The 23,150-nt window shown below is 37.7% G+C and overlaps 1 protein-coding gene across 2 annotated transcripts; it reads right to left on the reverse strand.

Moving 5' to 3' along the window:
- Nucleotides 1-532: 532 nt before the first annotated feature.
- Nucleotides 533-20,480, reverse strand: LOC103142262 (SH3 and cysteine-rich domain-containing protein 2-like). 2 transcript variants are annotated; one of them, XM_007558218.2, is made up of 9 exons: nt 20,043-20,480; nt 8,419-8,785; nt 8,242-8,336; nt 4,112-4,196; nt 3,918-4,030; nt 3,770-3,833; nt 2,503-2,558; nt 2,258-2,350; nt 533-944 (listed from the first exon to the last, which is right to left on the reverse strand). In XM_007558218.2, exons 1-9 carry the CDS (start codon nt 20,130-20,132, stop codon nt 915-917), a joined length of 993 nt encoding a protein of 330 aa, XP_007558280.1. In that variant the 5' UTR covers nt 20,133-20,480; the 3' UTR covers nt 533-914. The 2 variants fall into 2 exon arrangements, with proteins under 2 accessions (XP_007558280.1, XP_007558279.1); XM_007558217.2 differs by having other exon boundaries at nt 2,262-2,350; nt 20,043-20,479.
- Between the last annotated feature and the right edge of the window lie 2,670 nt (nt 20,481-23,150).

Below are 23,150 nucleotides of genomic sequence, written 5' to 3' on the forward strand. Positions count from 1 at the left end.
AAATACAATAAATGAAAAAAAATCTGAATGCTCTCTGGTATTGTTGAGGGGGCAGGACCAAATGTGGAGGCGGGCCGTAGTTTGGGGACCACTGCTCAACGGCATGTTGCTGTTAAGCCAGGTTTAGGTTAGGCAAAGAATGGCACAGTCCATCTCTGCAGTTAACATATTTAACAATCTACATTATTTAATAGAGATGTGTGAATTGCTTACATTGGTAAAAAATATTTAGTGTGGATTTCATGTCAGACATGTCATGACTTATTTCCTCTCTAAAATAAATACATTTCTAAATGTACAGAATAATCTTTGTGCTTATGATTTGAAGAAGTCTCCAAACCTTGACGGCCTCGGGTTTAACAGCCATAAGAATCCTAATCCTTTCAGTTTTGATTATGTGACTCGCTGCATAAACAGGCAACTCATCTGTATCCTGAACTGAAAGATATTATTTTGGTTCTGTCTCTAAATTATCGTTGCCATCATTAGATAAAAACACATTTCTCTTTGTAAAGTTTCTAGTTATTCTCACTTTAAAAGCAGTTTTTTTTATTTGTAAAATGAGTTACTGATTTGCATTCAAATCCATGTGCTTAGTCATTTTTTATTTTAATATTATAGCTCACATTATATGGAGCCATTTGATCTAGAAAATGATTTAAACCACGCACATTTTAAAATTTGATTTCTAGGCTATGCTTCACAATCATTGCCTCTAAACAGATTTGCCTTCAGCTTCCCAAGGCAGGGCGATGCATTAAACATGGGTTACCGTACTATCCATTCAGTGGCAATCTGGATATTTATAGTGGTAAAGCTCTTAGCAGAAAGGGCAAAAACTTGAGCTTTTGAAATATTCAGGGGATAAAAATTACAGTGGAGTGCCGCCCACCTTCCACCAGTCTTCGTTCGAGTCATCTGTGACTTGAATTCGGTCGCCAGGCCTGCAGACAAATATAATATGTAATATGAATTATGTGCCCTGCAGATTCAGCCATACAGGTACCTAAAAAACTAAGTAATAATTAGTTTTGTAACCCTCTGAGGCCTATGTTTCAAACCTCCGCATGGATATTTTAGCTTATTTTAATTGTACAAAGTTCTGTAAATGTCCTGTGAGTAAATATATTTGCCCATTTATCCATAACAATTGGAACTTTCAATATCTAGCAAGTTATTTTTGCAATTTATCATCTATTAAAACAGTGTTTCATCAGATTACACAAACAAAAAAACATGGTCCCTGCATCGGCCGGAGAAAAATTACCGTAAGAACCCGATATTAGCTGGAAAGTGCAACGTCTCCCCTTTCAGAAACCGTTGCAATTTTTCAGATAGCGCAACGTGTGGCGGAATTACGGTGCTGGAAATTTGGCTTGTAAAAATGTGTCGTCGCTGACACATTCGGTCTAGAATGGGTCATGGTACTATTATTGCTATCATAATAGTACCACAAAATATTAGCAAATACCTGACCCCTGAATGTGCAGAGGTCACGTTTTGTCACAAAGTTATTACATTTGTGTATCAAGCTCCATAAATATATTTTAAAAATTCCCCAATCAGTAAATGTCTAACTCTGCTGTACGTTTCCTTACTGACTTGATTCTTTCACAAACAGCTTTAAGAGTCACTGAAATCCCAAGCCTGAATTGTTCACTGCACTAACAGTGAACAATTAAATATTACCAAGTATTTTTGGTCAAGTTTCCAGAGCAAATATCTTAATACACTTGAAATAAGATAAAACTAACTAAACAGAAGCTTTATAACTAGATGTAGAAGCTCTTGTTCCATTGGCAGATTATTTCACTTATAACAAGACATTTTTCCCATGTTATAAGTTCATTTATCTGCTAATGGAACTAGTACTTTTTCATCAATATTAAGGACTTATTTACTTAGAAAAAGTGCATGAAAAGTTACTTGTAAGTTAGTTTGTCTTATTCCAAGTGTGCACTTGATACTAGTCCAGAAATACTTGGTAATATTTTGTGTTTTTGCAGTGTTTAGATTAGTTGCAGGTGTGGTACCACACTCAGCAGTTAGGTGTACCTGCTAAGATACGAAAACTATTTTCTGACATGCACTCAGTGCAGCTGTTTGTCCTTCGCAGCCTCCCAGCACGTTCCTCCCTCCCAGTCTGAGCCCCCTGCAATCGTCCTGCTGAGCAGGCAGATGGTGTATGAATGTCCTTTCTCACCTGGCCACTCTAATTCATGCAAAATCACGCATACAGTACACAAAGAAATCTTACTAACTGTAGTTCCAGGTCATTCTTCTCCTGAGGCAGAAACTTGTAGAGGGCGATGTACGTGTGAATGGAGTGAACTTCGACTCGCTTCGGAGTCTGGCGACAACAAACGCGCAAAATTAAAAACAGTCGTCAAATTCGTCCAAGTGCAGAACCAAAGGAAAGAAATAAAGAGGAAGACAGACTTGCAGAGAATGCTTGTTCTAATAAAAATAAGCTGAAAGAAGAGGAGAATGCTGACTACACACCTTCAGGCTGACCCTGTCCTCTGAATCAGCCTTCTCGCTTTCAGGAGGGGTGAGCACTGGAGAGACAGACACATAAAGACAAAAAGGAAAGGGACGGTAGACAATATGAAAGGTCCCATGGAAGAAATAGACAGTGGAAAGAGTAAAAGTGCAAAGTAAAAGGAGAGAGATAGAGAGAGAGCTGATGACACTTTGTGACCGAGACAGCAAGGCAGAAGTGAAGGTCAGGTACTGTAAAGTGGTGGCAGAACAAACAGAGATGATCTTTTCTCTTGGGACTAAAGAGCAAAAGGGAAAAGTACTGGATACACACACAAAGAAAACCTCAAGTCTACACTGTAAATGATATCATAGCAGCATAGTCCTTCAACTTTTTGACATTTAGCTTGTGGTATCTCTTTACCAGACACGTGTACCACTCCAGATCTCAAATGTCTGTTTTGGAGGTGAACTGGAAATTTAAAAGGATTCCTCGAGGTTTTTTGTACTCTGAACACCGATGCTCGTGTTAAAATATTTGTATTTTATGTTTGAGAAATCCTTGAGTCTCACACGGCAGCCATTCGGGGTTCCCTTAATGCCAGAACATACACTGTACCACCCATTTAGTCAAAGCTCCTCCACCACTCAGCTCCTCCAGACTAGCGGCAGCAGCAATTAGCAAACACCTGGTGGACTGCGAGTCTGCTGAACTTATAATACAAACTACTTCTCAGTCCAAAGCTCCTACGAACAATTATAAACAGCATCATGGAGAAACGTTGTTGTGATTAGTGTCGGAAAGAGTAGGAGCTTCTTAAAGAGACAGAGGCCAATTTAAATATATCAACAATAAATAACTGAAAATATGATGTAGTGTTTTTTTTCTTCATTTTTTATTAAGGCATATCTGCTTTTTATTCAGGCTGCTGTACTGTGTCACTTTTATAACGTTTAACCGTTTTATTCCCAAGTTTTTGTGATATGAAAAGGAACCATCTGCCACAAATGAATGACACTTTGTATCTTTACAGCATTTTATCATATTGGTAAAGAAGCAAATTGAGCTGAAGCCATACATTTAGTAAATCCCCGGTAGGAAGAACATATTCCAACAAAGCCGGAAAGCTTTTGACCTCAGTTTTGTCATGGAAAATGCTGGATTTGGAAATTTAAGCAGTGTAATGCATCTCCGATCCAATAAGAAATTATTTGTGCTTACATTTCTAAAAATAATAATAAAAAAATGGCATAAAATTAGCAGATGAATGCAAAAGAAACAACTTACTTCCAGGAATAATTTCCTCTTCAGCGATTGGTTGGTTTTCTAGTTTACCTTGCAGTGTATCGGACTGTGATAAAGAAAGCAAAGTTAATAACGTTTCCATTTAACATGAACTTTAACTTAAATGGTCTACCTGGTGTGTATTTTATACCTCATGACAAGGGGATTCGGAGATACTTCCAAAGCTGGAGCGACTCATCTGAGCCAATGACGTCCCGTAACGCAGTGCTTCATACACAGGGTCAACGATGACATTCTCTGTCTCTGTACAAAGACACAATATTACGATGAGACACTGCAGTTGTTTGTCGGTGTGACAAATCATCCAGAGGTTTCATCCCTCACCTTGGGCAGCTGGAGCCTCCTGGACTATACTCAGTGGATCAATGGTTAGCAGAGGAGAGCTGAAGTTTCTCTTAAAGGCTCCAGACTGAAATATTAGAAGACCAGAAGAGATGCGAAGACAGGATGTTACTTAGAATAGACAAAAGACAAGAATGGGTTCTGCACACAAAACCTTAGTAGATTCGAAATGCTGAAACTCAGAGCACCTTCACTAGCAACAGTCCAACATCATGCTGCCTTAACCCTCACATTACCAGTTTGAGGAAAACAGTGGACTTGAACACACCACAAGACACCCCCAACAAAAGTCTAAATCTAAGAATTGCACAGCATGACTAAGTTTACACTGCAGTCCGAAATGATGCTTCCAAATATATGCGACCTGTTTGTGGTCTCCAGTGTGAACTGCAAACGACCTGAAAGTGACCCACATGTGCAGTAGAGGGCGCAATAACGAGATGTTCAGTAAGAAATTACTACAATATTTAATGTGTCAACATTAACGCAGAAAGCAACATATGGGGGAATTTTTCTGCCATAATTTGAGAGCACACATTTTCAGTCTGAAAGCAGGACTTCATGTCTTTTGTTCTCAAAACTTTTAAAGCTTGTACTCAAAACTTCTGCCCTCTTTCAAATATTCACTGTGCTTTCTCAAACCTTTCTCCTCGCACTCAAACCTTCTCTGTTCGGATCAGAGCTCCGCTTGCAAACGTCTCTGCTCACTTAATTTTCTGCTCATGCGAAGAAGCACTGTCGCCTGGCAACCTCTCAGCCAATAGAATGAAAGTGTTACACTGGGTGCGTTTGTTTCCTTCTAATGGGTGTGCCTGTGTGGCTACCATCTATTGTAGCAACCTGCGTTGCCCCACTGCAGGGCGGCACATCGTAATACTTTTGTTAATTTTTATTTTTTTTTTTACTAAAATCCAAGCCTGGCCGTTGGGAAAACACATTACGTCCTGCAATGTCAACAAAAGATCATGAGCTCAGTAACTTGCATACTATTGCACCAGTGTTGTAATTGAGGACATTTGTAAAAAGCTCACACCTGCTCCCAACTACCTCTGTTTTACCACAGGAGAAAAGCAAGTAATTGCTGTTGACATTTCTCCATCTGAGCCTTCAGACAGGCTGTAGGTGGAACGTACTCAAGCTGAATCAGAAGGTTTTAGGCATCGATTCATCCCTTTTGACCTTTTGAAATCAAACAAAAGTCAGTTACTCAGTTTCATTTATACATTTCCTTCACTGTTCTTATATGTTAACAGCTAAAAAGTGAAGTACAACAGAAAAGAGTGAGGATGTGTGTGTGCAAAGCTTTCCTGCATTTTTTGTGCAGTGCTCAGCATTCCCAGCTTCCCATTAAAAGTATTTTACATCTTAACGTTTAACATTGATTACAAAACAGATTTCAGGATTGTAGAGTCATTAATGACTCCGATTACGGAGATATTTTAAAGTGTATGGTCAGCACATTAGCTGAAAACGACCAAAGGGTGGTGAAGTTATAAATAACGCACTGGGGAAAGTATCTACCTCTGGTTTTGCTTTGCCACAGTTACGTTTCATGACTGTGATAAAGCGACGACTATATTAGCATTTAAAGTGGATAACAAGGTTGGATTCTTCACGTTAGATTTATGGTATAAAAGTTATAGTCGTGTAAATGCAGGTCTGAAATTGAAAAGTAGATAAAAAGTAGTGGGTGGCAAAAGCAGCTGTTGATTGTTCGTTTCACAACTCGGCAAATTTTTGTTTGTACATTTTGTTGGGCTAACTGAATTATGAAAAGCTGAAGCATCTAAAAGAGGTGAACGTGTTTCTTATTTTTTTAAATGGCCTTTAAACTCAAGGTCAGTCATGCTAAGCCGGTCCATTTCTCCAAGGCGCTGCTCCCAACAGCCAAACTTAGTTGTAGCTCCCTCAAGGTCTTTGAAGATCCACAGCATAACAACAATTAATTTGTTTCTTAATTTCATATGCTTAGTTGTGTATTTTAACAAGATCTGAAACATAAAGCGCAACTGAAGCAATCGCCTTAATTGCACTCTCCGCAAAATTATAAACAAGCTTGATGATAACTCTATTTTATCAATCAAAGTTTTGGTTTTTGAAGATTTAATTTTTGGAAAATGTGGACAAGAATAAAGTTGTAATATTAGGAGACATTTTTGAGAGAGAAAAAATTAACAAAGAATGTTGAACATCGTACAAACTTATACTCTGGTATAAGTTTTACAGATAATAGCTAATAGGAATACCTAATCTTTTAACACATTAGCATCAAATTAATATCAGGCAGATTTTTTCTGATTAAAACAACTTTTAGCTCATAATTATAAGGCATTTTTTTCTGCTAAAACTATGAAAATATTCTTGTAATTAAATAAAAATTCTTGTAGCCTGGCCATAGCGTCCCATCATGCAACTTACTTTTATATTTTATAAAAGTGGGGGGAAAAAGCCACTTTTATAAAACATTTTCTGTAATTTGTAATTTCTTTGTTTAGAAAAAAAAAAAAAAAAAGATCAAAACCAGACCTCAGATTTGGTATTAAAATAAATCGGAGATTTTATTTTTAAGCCATTTCCCTCAGCTGTAATGTTTTCATTGAAAAACTTTAATTTACATGCATAAATGCTGGCTTACGCGCCTAATTTCACAAAACGGCTAATCTCTGCCTTGATGAGTGTGCAGTGATCGAAAAGGACACTGGATTGGTGAGAGCATGCACATCCTTGGGGGACAGTGCTCGCCTCAAACACAGCAAATTTCACACTGAATTAGGCAGACCAGCTGGTACAGAGAGATATTGATTTTCCAGCAAAGTTTAGAGGAAATGTTGCATCCAGACAAGTGAGAGAAAGAGGGTAAAGAAGCAGAAAGGTCGTAAGACAGACAAAATATGGGGATGTAACCAGATGAACTTTACTACTGCTAGACTCAGCCTTTTTTCTTCTGATAAGGCATGGCATATAGAAGAGGAAAAAAATGTGCTCCTCTGCTACTCTTTCATACATTTCCAGTCAACCCATGTTCCAATTATACCTCCACCTTTTTGTCTTTGCTGGTGTGAAAAGGGGACTTTATTCTCTCTCTCTACAAGCCAGGGATTTTGGGACTGGGCATATTACCAGGGCTAAAAGGCTGCGCCAAATGACTCAGAGACACTTAAGGCATCCAGATGCCATTTAATTCTGCTGATACAGAGCATTCTTAATTTGTGTCTTCTCTCCAAGGAACAGCCACATTCCCAGTACATTTTGGAAACAATTACAGTAAATCTAATTAATTATGTGACTTTTTTTTTTGTTTGGGGTGAAGCAAAGGAGCAAAGAAAACAGAGAACTTCACATAAACAATCAGTACAAAATAGCCAATTAAGCATTTTTTAGCTAATAAGCTTCCTTTCACAGCACAGGAAAATCTGTCACACTTAAGCTACAAGCATAATATTTATGAAAACCTTAATGGTACTGTATATTTAGAAGATATTAGGCATATGGCTGCATAATGGCATAGCTGCTGGCACTGTTAAGCTGCAGGAAAAAAGACCTGGATTGGAGACGAAGTCTGAAATCTTTCTGCACGGAGTTTGCATGTTCTTCCTGTGAATGTGTGGCTTCTTTCTGGGTACTCCAGTCAAAAACATGCCTGTTAGGTTAATTAGTCTCCCTAAATTCTCCTTAGGTGTGAGTATGTGCAGATAGCCAACAGGTGAGCACTTTGAATTGCCTTGTTGCTGAAAATGTGCTATATAAATAAAATTACTTTAGCTTACTTTTATTGGCCATGTAGTATCTGCAGCAGGGCAAACCATGACTCCATAAGGTGCAAAAGGAGACTACGCTCCGCCCATATGGATACATTTTTAACTTATGGCTGTGAATTATGTTTAGCAAATAAGCTGTAAGTTTTGTTATCCATGTTATTTTTTTCACAAGCGTGCGCTACCGAGAGCGGCGGAGTGAAACAGACTCTTTTTAATGTGAAAAATCGTTTATAAATCACATTATGACTCTCTAACATCCACTGAAGGGGAGCCCTGCGGATGCCGGGGGAGCTCATGCCACCCTGGGTGGTAGCCCATATCAGAAACCTCCACTGGTTACACCGAGTCTCTTACCTTGCCATTACAGGCCTGCTGAGATAGTTCAGAGGAACACCAAAGATGAGCCGCCAGCTTGCAGGCTTTACAACGCAGCCCTTGTTTGGAATTTCCTGAATACACAGCAGATGAAAAGCACTTTCCGGTTAAGTCAATACAATAATAAATTGCTGAGCAGCTTGCTAATTGACCTACCTTGGATCATATGTTTGCATCGCTGGCAGCTGGTAGGCCTACGGAAGACATGGTCCTGGAAACAGTGAGTTTTGACCGGTTGCATTGGCTGAGACTTCAGCTGGCTCTTTAAGGTCCGGGACAGCGAAGGGCTGATGGAAGAGGAATGTGACGACAAGGAAGGGTTGGGGCTGACTGATGGGGATAGAGAGGGAGAGCGCTCATAGCCCAGAGGGGACTCAGAGAAGGGAGGAGACGATGGACGTGGCGGCGCTGTGATGATGGCTGAGGCTGGCCGAGATTCGCCGTTGCTCTGTTGGAAGAAGTTATCCACGCTCTTGCTGCGTATGACTGATTTGAGGGACAAGGAGCGCTTCAGTCGCTGCAGCTGGAACACAGAGGGAATGTTTTAAGACTGCTTTGTAAAAAGAAGAATCGCTCAAATTGAGCAAACATCCAAGTGTTTCAGAGAACGATGATCCGAAAGCTATACGTGCTAGAAAAAAGCAAGCACACAGAATCGGAAAAGGTACATGAGCGGTGAGCAGCATTTCAAGATTTCCAGGATTTTGTTTGGCATTTCCCAAATTTTCACTTCTCCATACGTTATATTTTCTGCCAATTTTAACCCTCTAAGCCTAAACGGATCCAGCCGTAATCCCGCCACACGTTGCGCTTTCTGAAAAATTCAGTTTCTGAAAGGAGAGACGTGCTTTCCAGCCAATATCGGGTTATTACGGTAATTTCACTCTTGCCGTAGCAGGGAGTGAAATTAATCTGATGGCCACTCTTAATAGACAGTAAACTGCGGAAATAATTTGCTACATATTGAAAGTTCCAGTTGCTATTTATAAATGGGCAAATATATTTACTCACAGGACATTTAAAGAACTTCGTACAATTGAAATAAGCAAAATTATCCAGGCGGAGATTTGAAAGGACTAAATTACATGACACAATTTCTGTATTTTTGTTTGCGAATGGCCTTAAAGTCAACCAAATGATAGTGTATTAGAGTTTGGATTCAAAAAAGGGATAAATTAGCCAATCTTAGTGAAAATATTTTATGCTTCTGCATTAATTTCTCCACAGAGAAAGAGGAACCAAACCAAATTTTTACCAAGTAAAAGTTTCAGTCATAACAGAATTTTTTTAAAGAAACCGCTGGGATCTTTCAGATAGCGTAACCTGTGGCGGGATTACGGTACTGCAAGTCTGGCTGCGTCGCTGGCAACACGTTTGGTCGGGAAGGGTTGAAAACCGGTTGCAGATACCGTACTATGATATTCACGAACCAAAACTAAAAACCAGGGGAGGAACCGACGCTCCCCATCTGATTCCCAGTAAATTCAACAAGCATTTATCAGTGCAAGCCTTTTTACTTTAGGTTTTTATTGTTTAAAATATTGGCAGGTGTTTAATGTGAAAGCAGGTGCCCAGCTTGAAGGGCTACTCAGGGTTTAAACTCTCTGGACGCTGAACGCTTTGACTGTCCCTTCAAAGTCAAGATAACTTCTGATATTTTGTTATCTTTCTCCTCCACTTTTCCTTGGGCTGCAGATTTACAGCCTCTTTTGAAACCACCTATGTCAATACTTCTTAAAATTCACATTGAATTAATGCTATTGAGCGCCCCACACCTTCACTGTATGCAGGCAAACGTTTTGTTCGTCTTTGCTGCCGTTTGCCTCCATTTCGCTGAACAATTAGAGATTCGGAAATTATGGGAGGGCGGTATATGGAAATAAAACTGCAGTGGAGTCGTACATTAAGGGGGAAGGCTGACGGATGAGGACAAGGATGTAATGGGTTTCTGACAGTGAAGAGCAGCTCTCCAGTTTGCGATGAACTCATTATCTGGCTGTAGTCACCGCATTAAACCACACAGATTAAGTTATCGTAATGATTTTCATGTGGCGGCTGTGAAGAAATTTAGACAAACATGTCAAGATATTAACAATATTACAACCTCCCTATCATGTTTATTGCACTTTTTAGCTTTTATATCCACCACATTGTCCACCTGCACTCACTTCACACACACAAAAAAAAAAAAAAAAATCGATAGTATTGATCAGGTTTCTCCTCTATAAGATACAGATTTAAAGAATCCAATTAGATTGAGTGATGAAAAGACCCACTAGGTTCCTCTCATAAATGCTTTCAAGAGAAAGCTGAGTTTATGCTTTCTTTAATGGTCTTTTCTTGGCTCAACTGAAGCCCCATTCAGTAATGAGTGTTCATCTCTATTAGATCTTTAAGCTGCTTTACTGTGCTGATCTTCTGTCTGGTTTGGAAGGAAAAATGTTGTCTTCCTGCAAGCTAATTTTCTAATTGAGCTGTAAAAATCAATCTATTTTTTGGTAAATGTCCCTACAAAACATGTAGTTTGGCTCATAAAACATGACAACGAACAATTAGGTCTGCTGAGAGAAACATAAGGGCTTGTTCAGGTCTAAGGTCTGGAAATGAGCAGTCTGCAGACCCCACACACCCTGGACACAAACTGTTTAGACTTTAACCTTCAGGTCATCACATTCATCTAAAATGAATCAATCGAGTTTATTTGTGTAGCACATTTCTGCAACAAAGTCCAGAAATGTGCATCATGAAAATATATTAAACAGGTCATAGTCAACAAATGTGAAAACCAGTAACAGACAGCAAATACACATCAAATGCAGCTCTGAGAGACCACTTAAAATGACCAGTTTCTCTCAGTTTACTCTTTATAGGTTTATGTTTGAGTAAAATGAACTTTGTTCTTTTATTCTATGAACAGCGGACAACATGTCTCTGAAACTCCAAGCAAAAATTTTGTATTTATTTGCAGAAAAGGAGGAATGAAAAAAAAAAAATCCAGTCCTTTCAGACCTCAAATAATGCAAAAAAAACACGTTCATATTCATTTAGAAGCAACAATACTAATGTTTTAACTCAGGAAGAGTTCAGAAATCAATACTTGGTGGAATAACCAGGTTTATAATGAGGTTCAGTGCAGTGAGCTCTTAGTTTTTCCCAGAGGTGCGTGTTGGTCCAAACAGATTATTTCTATGTTTAAAATCCAAAAGGAAAAACGTTTCTTTTCTTTGTTCATTCACCAATCACATCCACCATCTGGGTGAACTGTATGCCAGTAAAACCTTGATTTTTATGCATTTCTGTGCTGCTCATTGCCTCAGTTTTTGGGTCCCCTCTCAGCTGTTTCCTACCAGTAATCACAAACCTCTCTTTCATCCAACAAAGATGAAAGACTGTATTTATACACCTTGATTTTACCCAGTTCTCTAACAAATCTGAGGTGTTTTTCTGCTCTTCCTCTACTTTGATTTTTCATCGCGCTTGCTTGATATTCTGCAGTTTTCAAAGTGAAAACAATATTATTTGTTCCATCAAGAAACTAATCCTTTTCATTCCTCCTTTTTGTTTATTAATCATTTTATATTAATCATCATATCTACATGGAGACCAAAAAGAATGTGATTAAGTCTTTTAAAAGTTTAGGTTTTAAAAAATAGCACCAAATACTATCCTGATTTAGTTCATCATTATCACTGTGCACAGAGAAGAGACATAAGACAATAACAGCTGTCTACGCTGCAGGGCATCACACTGCAGAGACTCCTCTATCTTTATTATCTCCAAAGCTTTATAGTTACAGTTATAATAGATGTGCAGCATTGTGTTGGAGAAGCTGCTGGTTAATTGGTAGTTATTTTAGTCTGCAACCTTCCCTGAAAAACAGTGCAGAAACCAAAAGCTCAGCTCATAACTATAATATTTACTGATAATACTGTGACTCTCTCCAACATTTTAAAATCTATTTATGGATCACAGAACCCGACACAGTCCTCGCTGAACTAGTGACAGCAATAATCTCATCACAGAGGAACTGTGTAGAATAAAGAATGTGTAGTAAAACAATTTATAAACGGCGCCACTGATTTATATACTAAAAGAAAAAACATTCTTATATGCCACACAACTGATGCCGAGTGAAGGATAAGTAACATCTGTTGCAAAATCATCTGACACACTGAGGTCAGGGTAAATGTATGGGTCTACTCACAACGACCTGAGCTTTGAATTAAAGGTGACCTCGACGGGCATCCATCCAGCTGGAGTGCATTTGGTAAACATCAATTCAATCAATCTTTTTCAGGAAATGCAAGTAATTTTTCTAGCACTGCTGACTAACATAAATTAGAAAATGTTTTGAACAAGTTCAAAACTATATATGTTTTTTTATAAATATTGATTTTTATATTAATTACGTTTAGGTTTTTCAATACTATTTGCCACATAAAATATACAAAACAGAATTCCGACTTTTGATCTTTTGAATTCAAAAGTCACATCTGACTTTTGAATTATGACTTTTGAGATCAAAAAGTCAGAATTCTGAAGATTAAAGTCAGAATTCCAGAGGGGAAAAAAAAAAAAATTCTGAAGAACAAAGAGCAAATTTCAAAAAGATTAAAGTCAAAATCCCAAAGAAATAAGTCAAAATTTTGAAGATTAAAGTCAAAATTCAGACAAAATAAGGCACTTTTTTTTTTTTGGCCCTAATCATCTTCCATTGCAACCCCAATGATCCCATTGATTTTTGTAATTTCAACATGAAATGGGGAAAACCTGAAAGGTTATAAATAGTTCTGCGAGGCATTACAGGCGCAACAAAATCCCTGAAAATGTGAAGATTCAAAATTCCCCTGTCAGGAATTTTGAAGTCTCAGCCTGTGTTTGGGGGAAAATAAGAAAATACAGCAGGCCATGAATGTGATTGAAGTCAACCTTGTTGCTGTATGCATGGTTACTTTACCATTATATGCAAATGAATGAGCCATTGTGATTGTCAGCGGTTTCTAAGAGCTCCTTCTGCAGTTAAGCCCTTTTAACTGCCGGATTTGGAAATGAAAGCCTCTTTCTCTGCACACTTTGGCAGGCAGCTTGTGGGCTGCTGGAGTCTGCTAAAATGCAAATCACCAAAAAAAACAACAGGCAGGCCTTTTAGAGCCACACACAGAGGTGTGAATGTAACAAGAAGAGAAGGATGAAAGAATTCATACAGCAGCTGCCGTTCTGGTGCAAAGTTGTTTCACCTTCTGGGGAAATAAAAACGGGAAACAAGGAGTCAGGAAATCATCAAGGCGCAGATGATCCAATTATTATCCAATTACTTTGTGCATCAAGTGTTAAAATAGTAAAACAGTAATTATCAAACAAAACTCTAAAAACTTATTCTACTCACCAACCTTCAAGTCAGCTGAGACTTTATTTTACTTAACTTTTATTTTCTGTTTTACTGCTTTGAGTTCTTAATCGTTTAGATTTGTCATTTTATTTCTGATGGGTTTTTTTTAAATCGCTTCATAAATAAAGTGATGATAATGAAAACTCAGATACAAATCCGTTTTCTGCTATTTTCCAACTTTCCCCTTTCAGTCCAACTACGTTCTTTATCAGGAATAAAAGGATATGGGTAGGAGTTTTAAGAGTTGGTGAACAAAATAAACCATTTTCTCTAAGTCCATAATTTAATACATGTTGGACTGCCATGGTTTCCCCCAGAAACTTACTAAGCCCTGTGTTTGGGGTGCTAGGGCAGTCATCCAGCTGCCCGCCATGTTTTTGAGCTAAAACATGTTTACAGTTGACAGGAAATTTGAAAATATCACTTGATAGTTATGTGTTACTGGAAAACTGAAAGATTAATACCTAAATACAGACTATAAGGTCTTAAAAAAGGCAATCATTAAAAAAAACTAAAATAAATTAACAACGCTCAGCCTGGTGGGGGCACAAGTAAAGCCTGGTGGCCCCACCAGGCTTATAATACGCAGATTTTTGCAGCAACGCAGCAATAGAAAACCTCGAGGTTGTGATTTTGATGTTCTCAAATGATCCCAGAAATTTAATTTTATCTTAAAAGAAAAACAGCCAAAGTGTCAAGTAGTAAAATGTAAACCCTAAATTGATGCTACATCTCATCCTACACCTGGTTGTCATGAGTTATGCAGATAAACCCAGATATTTTTATCTTACAGAAATCTATTGCTGGCCCCAAACATAGTGAAAACAATTCTGATTAGCCGATTAGTTTCTATATTATGATACTTTATTTTTTAAAAACAGGTGCAAAATTCATTTGCACCTGTCATTTGGGTGCATTTAACCCTTCTATGCATGAATTATGATCTTTTAAGTCAGGATTTGTTGTCATTTGATTTCTGATTTTCTTAAGACATAAAAAAGGTGGGAAAATGTTAGTAAAGTAAAAAAAATTCTAAGATTTTTTTCTAGGTGATCAGTTGTAATTTCCTCCAAATGCAAAGTTGTTATTTGGTAAATACATCAAGAGTAGAAGGAGGGACTGGATATTCCTCAGTTGCTTTTTCGTCGGTCTGCCATATTGGATTTAACAAAAAATTTCTTGCACTTGCAGTGGATGGCCAGTAGTTGGCAGTGTATTTTGTGATGCACTAGTGTCCACTTTAGTGGTCTCTATGCATTCATAACATAAAAATCCACAAGTAGCACAAGAAAGTGGCTTATTGACAGCTGTCCACTGCAGTGACTGCTATGCATGAAAGGGTTAATTTTATTTTATTTAGAGGTGTCCGACTAAAATAGCTCTAGTTTGATGTATTTTAGAATAGAAGCAGTGATGATATTCTCTGTTTTATGTAATTTCTCGCTGGTGCTTTCAGCCTTTAGACATATTTTTGCCCAATCATTTTGGCATGGAAATCATGAACATATCCAAGTCAGTCAAAAAATTATATGACTTAATGATGCATCCATCTGCAAGCAGAGATATGAAATAAACAAACACAAGTAGGCTGAATCTGTTTTGTCCAGAAATGTCATCAGCACTCATTAAGTTTGCAGATTGGTGCTGGCATGTGCAACAAACACTCTGAAAGAAGCTGAGATTTTATTCTGCAGAAAGAATGCAGCTAAATAAATGCCAGTGCTTTTACACAATGCAAATGAAGAAAATCTGCATGTTACACTGCTGGGCAAATACACACGCAAGACTCGTTTAATGAGCTGCAAATAACCTAGAATCATAGCAGAAAATTACAAAACGATGAATTTAGTTTAATGTAGTCGGCGGGTGCCCGTTTTATCTTCCATTATTATTCAAAGCATCTCTAAATAGCCTTTATCTTTACAATCAAGCACTATGCAAGGGTCAGGGAGTGAAAAGATCATAATGGAAAATTAACAGTGATGGTGCAGCAGAGGAAAGAAAAGGGATGAGGAAGTGAAGGACAGGTGGAAAAGGTCATCGGACTGCGGAAATGGAAAGAGAAAAATGTTACATAACCTATGTGTGGGGCATAAAAGTAATACAAAACTGATAAGGAGGTAAATGTGAAATGAAGGTGAGCGGAAGAGCTGGAAAGAAACAGTTTTCATCATTGCAGACTCATTAAAATGTCTCTGTGTTGGCCAAATATCCAGTGAACTGTGCAGAGGCCCTGGAGACTGCTGCATATCTCCACCTTGCATTATCGGCAGACTCAGCCACTTCAACGACTTTATTAAACTTTATGTAGCGTGCAATCATCAGTTCATCCTCACTGAAACAACAGAGGATACATACGACAGTCCAGGAATTGCAGAAACCGTTGAGATGATGAGGCAAATAAGATGCTGCAGCCTGCTGACTATTGGACAATTCCCAAATTCATGGTTATTTGATTGTTCTGGATTAAAAACAGATGTGTAAAATCATCAAACATGCCATTTATCTGAGAGGACCTCTTTGCCTTGCATCAACACATCACCTTCCTGAAAGAATAGCCTATTGTTTTTAGGAGGTGGTGCTTGGAAAACATAAAGAGGAGAGTTATAGCCTCTGCAAGTCTGTTGGCCCAGCAAAAGTACTGGGCCAACAGTACTTTTGCTGGGCCAACAGCAAAAGTACTGTTTTGCTGTTGGCAAAAGAGAGAAATGACGGGGTTAGCAAAGTATTTCATAGTTTAAATCTTAATTGTGAGTGCTGTTAATGTAGACGAATGTCATAGGATGACAGAGAACTGTTTAAAACCCTTTATGACCTAAGTTTCAAATCTCCGGCTGGATAGTTTTGCTTATTTTAATTGTACGCAGTTCTGTAAATGTCCTGTGAGTAAATATATTTGCCCATTTATCCATAACAACTGGAACTTCCAATATCTGGCAAGTTATTCTTGCAATTTACCGTCTATTAAAAGAGTGTCCCTCAGAGGGACAGTGAAATTACCAGAATAACCAGAAACCATTGGGATTTTTCAGATTGTGCAAAGTTTGGTGAAATTACAATACTGCAGATTTAGCTGGATTGTCGCCAATACATTTGGCCTGGAAGGGTTAAACCATTAGAGTGCAGTTTATTATCCCAACCTTATCAAACCTGCAAGTGCCATTAAGACACAATACTAAAACAGATTGACTATGCAGACGTTTCATGTTTAGATCAAACTACTATGAGATGAATTATAAGTTCTAGAGTAGGGGGGGGCATTTATCGTATTATTATTTATCGTGACAAATTTCTTATGAGAATTTTGATGTAGCAGAGTTACAATAAATTTGAATTAACGCTGAACTGTCTGTATTTTTACTATTTTCTCTACTGTCTGTTAACCTTTCCATACTGAAAGGAGGGCGAACGATAGTTAAATTTGCAGTACCGTAATCCCGCCACACTATCTGAAAAATTCCAACTGAAAGGGGAGACGTTGCGCTTTCCAGCTAATATCGGGTTATTATGGTAATTTCACTCCCAAAGTAGCAGGGAGTGAAATTAATCTGAGGGACGCTCTTTTAATAGATGGCAAATTACAAAAACAACTGCTAGATATTGAAAGTTCCAGTTGTATGGATAAATATATTTATTCACAGGACATTTAAGGAACCGCCTACAATTAAAATAAGCAAGAATATCCAGATGGAGATTTGAAACTTAGGTCATAAAGGGTTAAGATAAATACTAATAAAGTTCAAAATATGATTAAATGCAGCTACTGTGAGCAGTTTTGTGATACAAATTACACTTCTTTGTGCTAAAAAAGATTATTATAAATAGGAGTATTTGTAAGAGCATTGTATTTTGTGCTCTGCCAGGCAATCACATCCATAAAATTACCTAAAGAAAAAGTAATTGTCACTTTTTTACCACTAAATATTGCAATAAAGGTTTAAGTTCATATTCCCCAGAGCTATTTTACAGATTCTTGAAGAATGAGATAAAGTGAGAAATTGCATTTCTGCTCATCTTCTCAAATATTAATACAATCCTGAGTGTAAGGTATTTGAATGACATGTGCTCCAAGTGATTATAGAGGAATAATAATATTTTTGGAGTCGTCACCTTGCCTGTAGGTGGAGGAGGTGGAATAACTATTCACTCTGTGTCACTGCCTCTATTAGAAGCACTCTAGAAAGCTGGTGGGCCCACTTAGCACTGTAATAAATACTCCAAGGGAGAACAGAGAGGGATCGAAGAGAGACATGAAGGAGAGCTGCTGCTGACGGGCTGAGACAGATGGATGCAAAAGACTCATATCTGAAGGTTGAGGTTGTTGGGAAATTATTAAAATAGCAGGTGTATCGAAAGAAATAAAGATGTAAAAGAACCTCTTGTGACATATGTTTAGTAAATTCCTCTTCATTCCTCTGCAGGATGTTTAAGGGAATGGGCTGCCAGCAGGGGCTTGACAAACATCTAAACTACATGGTCGATGTAGCTTGGAGATCCATTTTGTCTTGACAACCACTTGGGTGAATTATGGCCGAGCCCCTAGCAGGACACTGCAAACATCTGCTAGATGATTGGCCCATAAATTCAAGTGCCACCTCGCTGCCCACCATTCATTATCGTATCTGTAGACAAACGGAGACAACAACAAGAAATCTGCTCTGCTGGACTTAATCTGGGCCCCCGTGGAGATGACCAACAAAATCTATCGGAAACTAATAATCTCTGGCAATTAAGGCTGCTTGTTAAAGCTCAGCTGAAAATGGAAAAATGAATAGGGTGGTCAAATAATGAGGAACAAGTTTAAGATTTATATAAAGATAATTAAGATGATGACGAACATTGTTCCTTTATTCTATGAACTACTGACAACATGTGTCTGAAATTCCAAGCAAAAATTTTGCATTTATTTCGTCAAAATAATAGAAAACAAGTTCATATTCATTTAGAAACAACAATATTAATGTTTTAACTCAGGAAGAGTTCAGAAATCAATATTTGGTGGAATAACCAGGAGGTTTTCAATGGAGTTCAGTGCAGTGGACTCATTATATATCATACCATGCATTTGTATTGAACCCCCTTAACCCTGACAACCCTAAATAAATTTAGCAATGTTAAAAGTTTCCCATTTACTAAACATTTGTGTGTAATGTAATCTTAGTATAACTATAGGTTTACTGGATAGATGTTATCCAATAAACCTCAAATGTTTATTGGACTATCTTAGTGAACAAAGAGCATCACCAGAACCTTGATTGTTCAAAACATTGTTGGGGTATAAAATAATATCTTTCATTTATTTAAAAATACAGAGGGGGGAATAATCTGACAATAACATAACCACACAATAATTAATGCAGTTATTAAATCCAGACTATAACTTGTGGATATTTATTCAGAGTAATAAGATCATGTTAAGAAATAAAACAAAACAAAGAGTGACTATGTCAGAAAGCATTTCATACCCAGTGTTGGGTATGCTGGAAGATTGGTGATGCTGTGGGCCTGTTTCTCTACGAAACTTATTAGATAGGGATTGAAAAAAATAGTAAACTGACAGCAAAGTGAAAATGGTTAATTACCGAGGAGAATAATGATCCAAAATGGTTCTCCAGGCATATTTTTTGATAGACCCCCCCAGCAATAAATACAATAGAAAGTCACAAGATGAATGGAGGGTATGACAAATGTGCAAAAAGCTCCCACAAACTATGCCACAACCTTGTCAGATGTAAAAAATAAGTTGTACAAAGTGTCACAATAATTGTGAATTTTTAACATGTATTTTTCTTCTTCATCCACCTAATTTTGAAAGTTGTGTTTCAAATTTTGACTGCAAAATTTTAAATTATGCCAAAAGTTTGAGTAAACAAATGGCATTACTGTATAGCATTACTAATAAGTTAATCTTTCAAAGTCAAGGTGAAACAATGCATTTTATTTTAAATAAAGCAGAACCATATCACCTAGAAGGAGTTCTCTTGTGCATCTGTCAGGAATAAGTTTTGTTTTTAATTTGAGATCTACAAGAAAATGAAAGCTCTCATTGAATATGAATATGTCAGCGAAAACATGCACACCTTTGTGTAATCTCTGCTCTCTAACTTTGAGGTCAGGCAAGGTGGGAGAATTACAGAGGCTTAGAGTCGTTATGCAAGACCTGGAGCTACTACAGAATTAGCTTCGTAAGGCAGAAAACGCTCAGTCACTCATTTCTAAAATTACCTTTATTTCAAATTAGAGATAGACCTCACCTTGTTACCAAACACAAAAACCTACTCACAAAAAAACATTATTCTTTAAAAAAAATAAATCCAGACACTAGTTTGAATAATTAATCGTTGGTTTTTCTGTTTTACAGTTGGCGTTTGTCGAACAGGTGTGTTGTTACCTTTGATTCCGGCTGACCGGACACGGTGGTACCCTGCCGGTTTAGGTCCCGGTTCTGAGGTTCGCTTTCTTTTTCGCTGATTTCCGTCATCTCGAATCGGTAAAAATGCTCCTCCAGCAGCAAAAACCGAAGTCCGTGGAGACAGAGGAACGAGAAAACTATTCATACAGAGAGCTCTTAAATATATGGCGTGGAAAAGAAGAGGAGACGTTACAGACTCTAAACGCTAATCTACCCCCCAAAAAATCCTTTAAAAAGCGACCTGCTTCCTTTCAGGTTTAAAGCTCTGAACGGGTGGAAATTAAGCCAATAAAACACCGGATTAAAACCAGAATATCCGATAAGACTTGCTGTTCGTCCTCCGCCGCCTCAAGCCTGTCTCGTGCCCCGGACAGTATTTCTTCTCGCGCGCACACACGCGCTCCTTACAACAACTTTAATCTCGTCGATAGAAAGTGCTCCGCGCGCTCTGATTGGTTCAATTTGACAGACAAAGGGAAAAAAAAGAACACAGAAGCCACTGTGATTGGCTGTGAGGTGATGACGCTTAGATGTGATGAATATTTTAAATCTGAGCCAGAATATCGTATTTCAAGGAAAGATTTATCTATATTGCACATTTCACCTTATCTGATAAAATGTAAACATAATAACTAAACAGCAGAAAATTTGGATTACAATTAAACAGCAATGAGAAATTATTTTAAACATAATGGAATAAATAATAGAATACGCAATACTGTCAAATGATGATATTGACAAATATCAATATTGTCATTGAAAACTGTATTTTGAGAACTTGCAAACAACATAAATGTCAAATTATTTTACTCTAAATGACTTTACAAGTATGTTTCTGTTCTTATTTTGGTGTTTCAATTAGCCTACACATTAAATCAAGAACTCTACTAAAACAATGTATACCTGGAAGTATTATTATTAGTACACTTGTAGGCAGATTTTGCTAAGATATTTTATTTTTTAAATTTGTCAAGTTGATCTTTTAAGGATAATTTACAAAAAATAATCTTATTTCTTTGGTTTTTAACATCTTGCTTCTAATAAAAGTAATATTTACCCTGCCTCTTTGAAAGTGTAGGCAGCCATCTTGGATTTTTGAATAAAACTGGGACTTGCCACCTGGAATAGTAATTGAACCCTCCACCAAAAGATATAAAACAAAGAAATGGTTAATAGAGCTGATTTTTTTTAAAGGAAGGTTAGTTCCTGATTAAAAAGGAAGAGATCTCAAAACTCAGTGGCACTCAAGACACCAGCGATAAACAATTAATTTTATGGCCATTCCCACCATCATTTTTGTGCTTCAACAAGATTTGAAATGCAGCACAAAGTACACCTTAGAAAATATACCTAACTAAACATAGATAGACATCTTCTGGTCACATTGCCTCACATCAGCACATTAGACCAATGCCACTAAGGGAGCTAATATGTGCTGACTGGCTCAACTATAGTACAGTTGTATTTTTCATGTCAGACATACTGAATCAAGCTTGAAAACAAATAAAATAAACATTTACATAAAATGTGAGAATACAAAAGCTTTTTCTAATTAACTCTTACTGCAATTGATCCTTTACACGTGACGTCACTGACGGACGTCAAAACAACCTATGCGCTCCTGTAAAGCCTGTCAAGAAACGCACATGTGGTGGCCTAATATCGCTTTTATTAAGTTGATTTCCTAGGAAAAATGGCCACAGAGTGCTGCGCGGTCTTCCGCAGAGAAAGACAAGGGTGAAAACCAAACTTCTCATTTTATTTTGTAACTTTTAATCAGGAAAGATACAGCAGCGATGGATAGCAACCGTCAACGATGATTACTGTCAGCCCTCGGTGTAATCGCAGATTTGCAGCGAACAAATATTCGAATATGAAATATCGGAGAAGGCAGCGTTTAACCATTGGTAACCATGGAGACAGTGCCCCACCATCATGTAGCCTAGCATGTACGAAAAAAAAAAAAAAAGATTAGCATCTCCTCTTTTGTACGTTTTTAATGCTGCTCCGTTATAAGGGGAAAGCCTGTTTATGACTTAGCGATATAAACTATGTGGTGTGAATTCAGGCAAAGTCGGTAATTTGATCGACACGTCGGGAGGGAGGAGGTATGGGTCGGTTTCTAAGCTAGCTGTTTCCAACTTTTCTAAATACCGCCGCCTGTGAGCCACAACCAGGTGTGTAACGTTCACAGACAAATTAGCTTGACTCGAGCAAGTAGAAGCCATGAATAGACTGGCAAAAACAACTTCAGTTGCTCTGTTCAATACTCCCATCCTTCACTTCCGACGTTCATCATGGCGCCTCGAATGATTAAGTGACGTAGGGTCAATACAATTCCATGGCTCTTCAGATGTGTGCATACATATTAATGGCTGCTTAAAGCAAACAGAAAAACACTTTTATTAAGGCCCCCTTGCTTATGTTAGAACTAAACACGGAAAATGGAGAACATATAGGTTAAACATTACAAGCATGTGTAGGTGACTGCGCAGTCCACAGGGAGCATGTGGAGCCCAGCATGGGTGGCTGATTCAGCACTAAGGACAGCTCCTCCCGCCTGCCTCTGCAAGTGTCTCACTAATTATCTGGCTTCATGTGAGCTGCCTCTTTTCTTCCTCATCCAGTTCTTCCTTGAACGCATTTCTCTTGATTGAACCTCACGGTGTTTGTTGCTTTAAAAACATGCATTCAGAATAAGTATATATTTTGGAGATGTGCAGGTATTACTATTATGAAAAAACCGCAGTTTGTCTGCTTTTCTTGTGGGTGTATCTGAATTGGACAGAGCACCATGTCGCAGTTATTTTTATGAGAGTTTGTCTGAACCCACCTTTGAGAAACTCGACAGCCCCTGTGCTTTGTAGTGAAGCCGGTAATTATGGAAATTAAGGCCTAATTATTCTATTTTTTTTAAAAAAGCTAGTGAGGTTTACTTCTTAGTCTCATTGTTGATGTAGTATGATCTAATATATGCTATAATGCTGCAAACACAATAATCTGTTCTAACAAATAGCTTTTTAAAGTTTAATGTAACTATTTCTTTAACATAAACCTATTTTGGAGAAAAGTATTTTGATATTGGTT

Source organism: Poecilia formosa, unplaced genomic scaffold (genome assembly GCF_000485575.1).
Source record: "Poecilia formosa unplaced genomic scaffold, Poecilia_formosa-5.1.2 Scaffold95, whole genome shotgun sequence".
Taxonomy (NCBI): Eukaryota; Metazoa; Chordata; class Actinopteri; order Cyprinodontiformes; family Poeciliidae; genus Poecilia; species Poecilia formosa.

Bases quoted from the DNA above. Each gene is read 5' to 3' on its own strand.
- LOC103142262 (XM_007558217.2), bottom strand. From the start codon at position 20,132: ATGACGGAAATCAGCGAAAAAGAAAGCGAACCTCAGAACCGGGACCTA. The intron at 8,786-20,042 runs GTAACAACACAC...TCTGTGTTCCAG, and splicing joins CCGGTCAGCCGGAATCAAAG to CTGCAGCGACTGAAGCGCTC. The intron at 945-2,261 runs GTTAGTAAGATT...ATTTGTCTGCAG, and splicing joins AAGAATGACCTGGAACTACA to GCCTGGCGACCGAATTCAAG.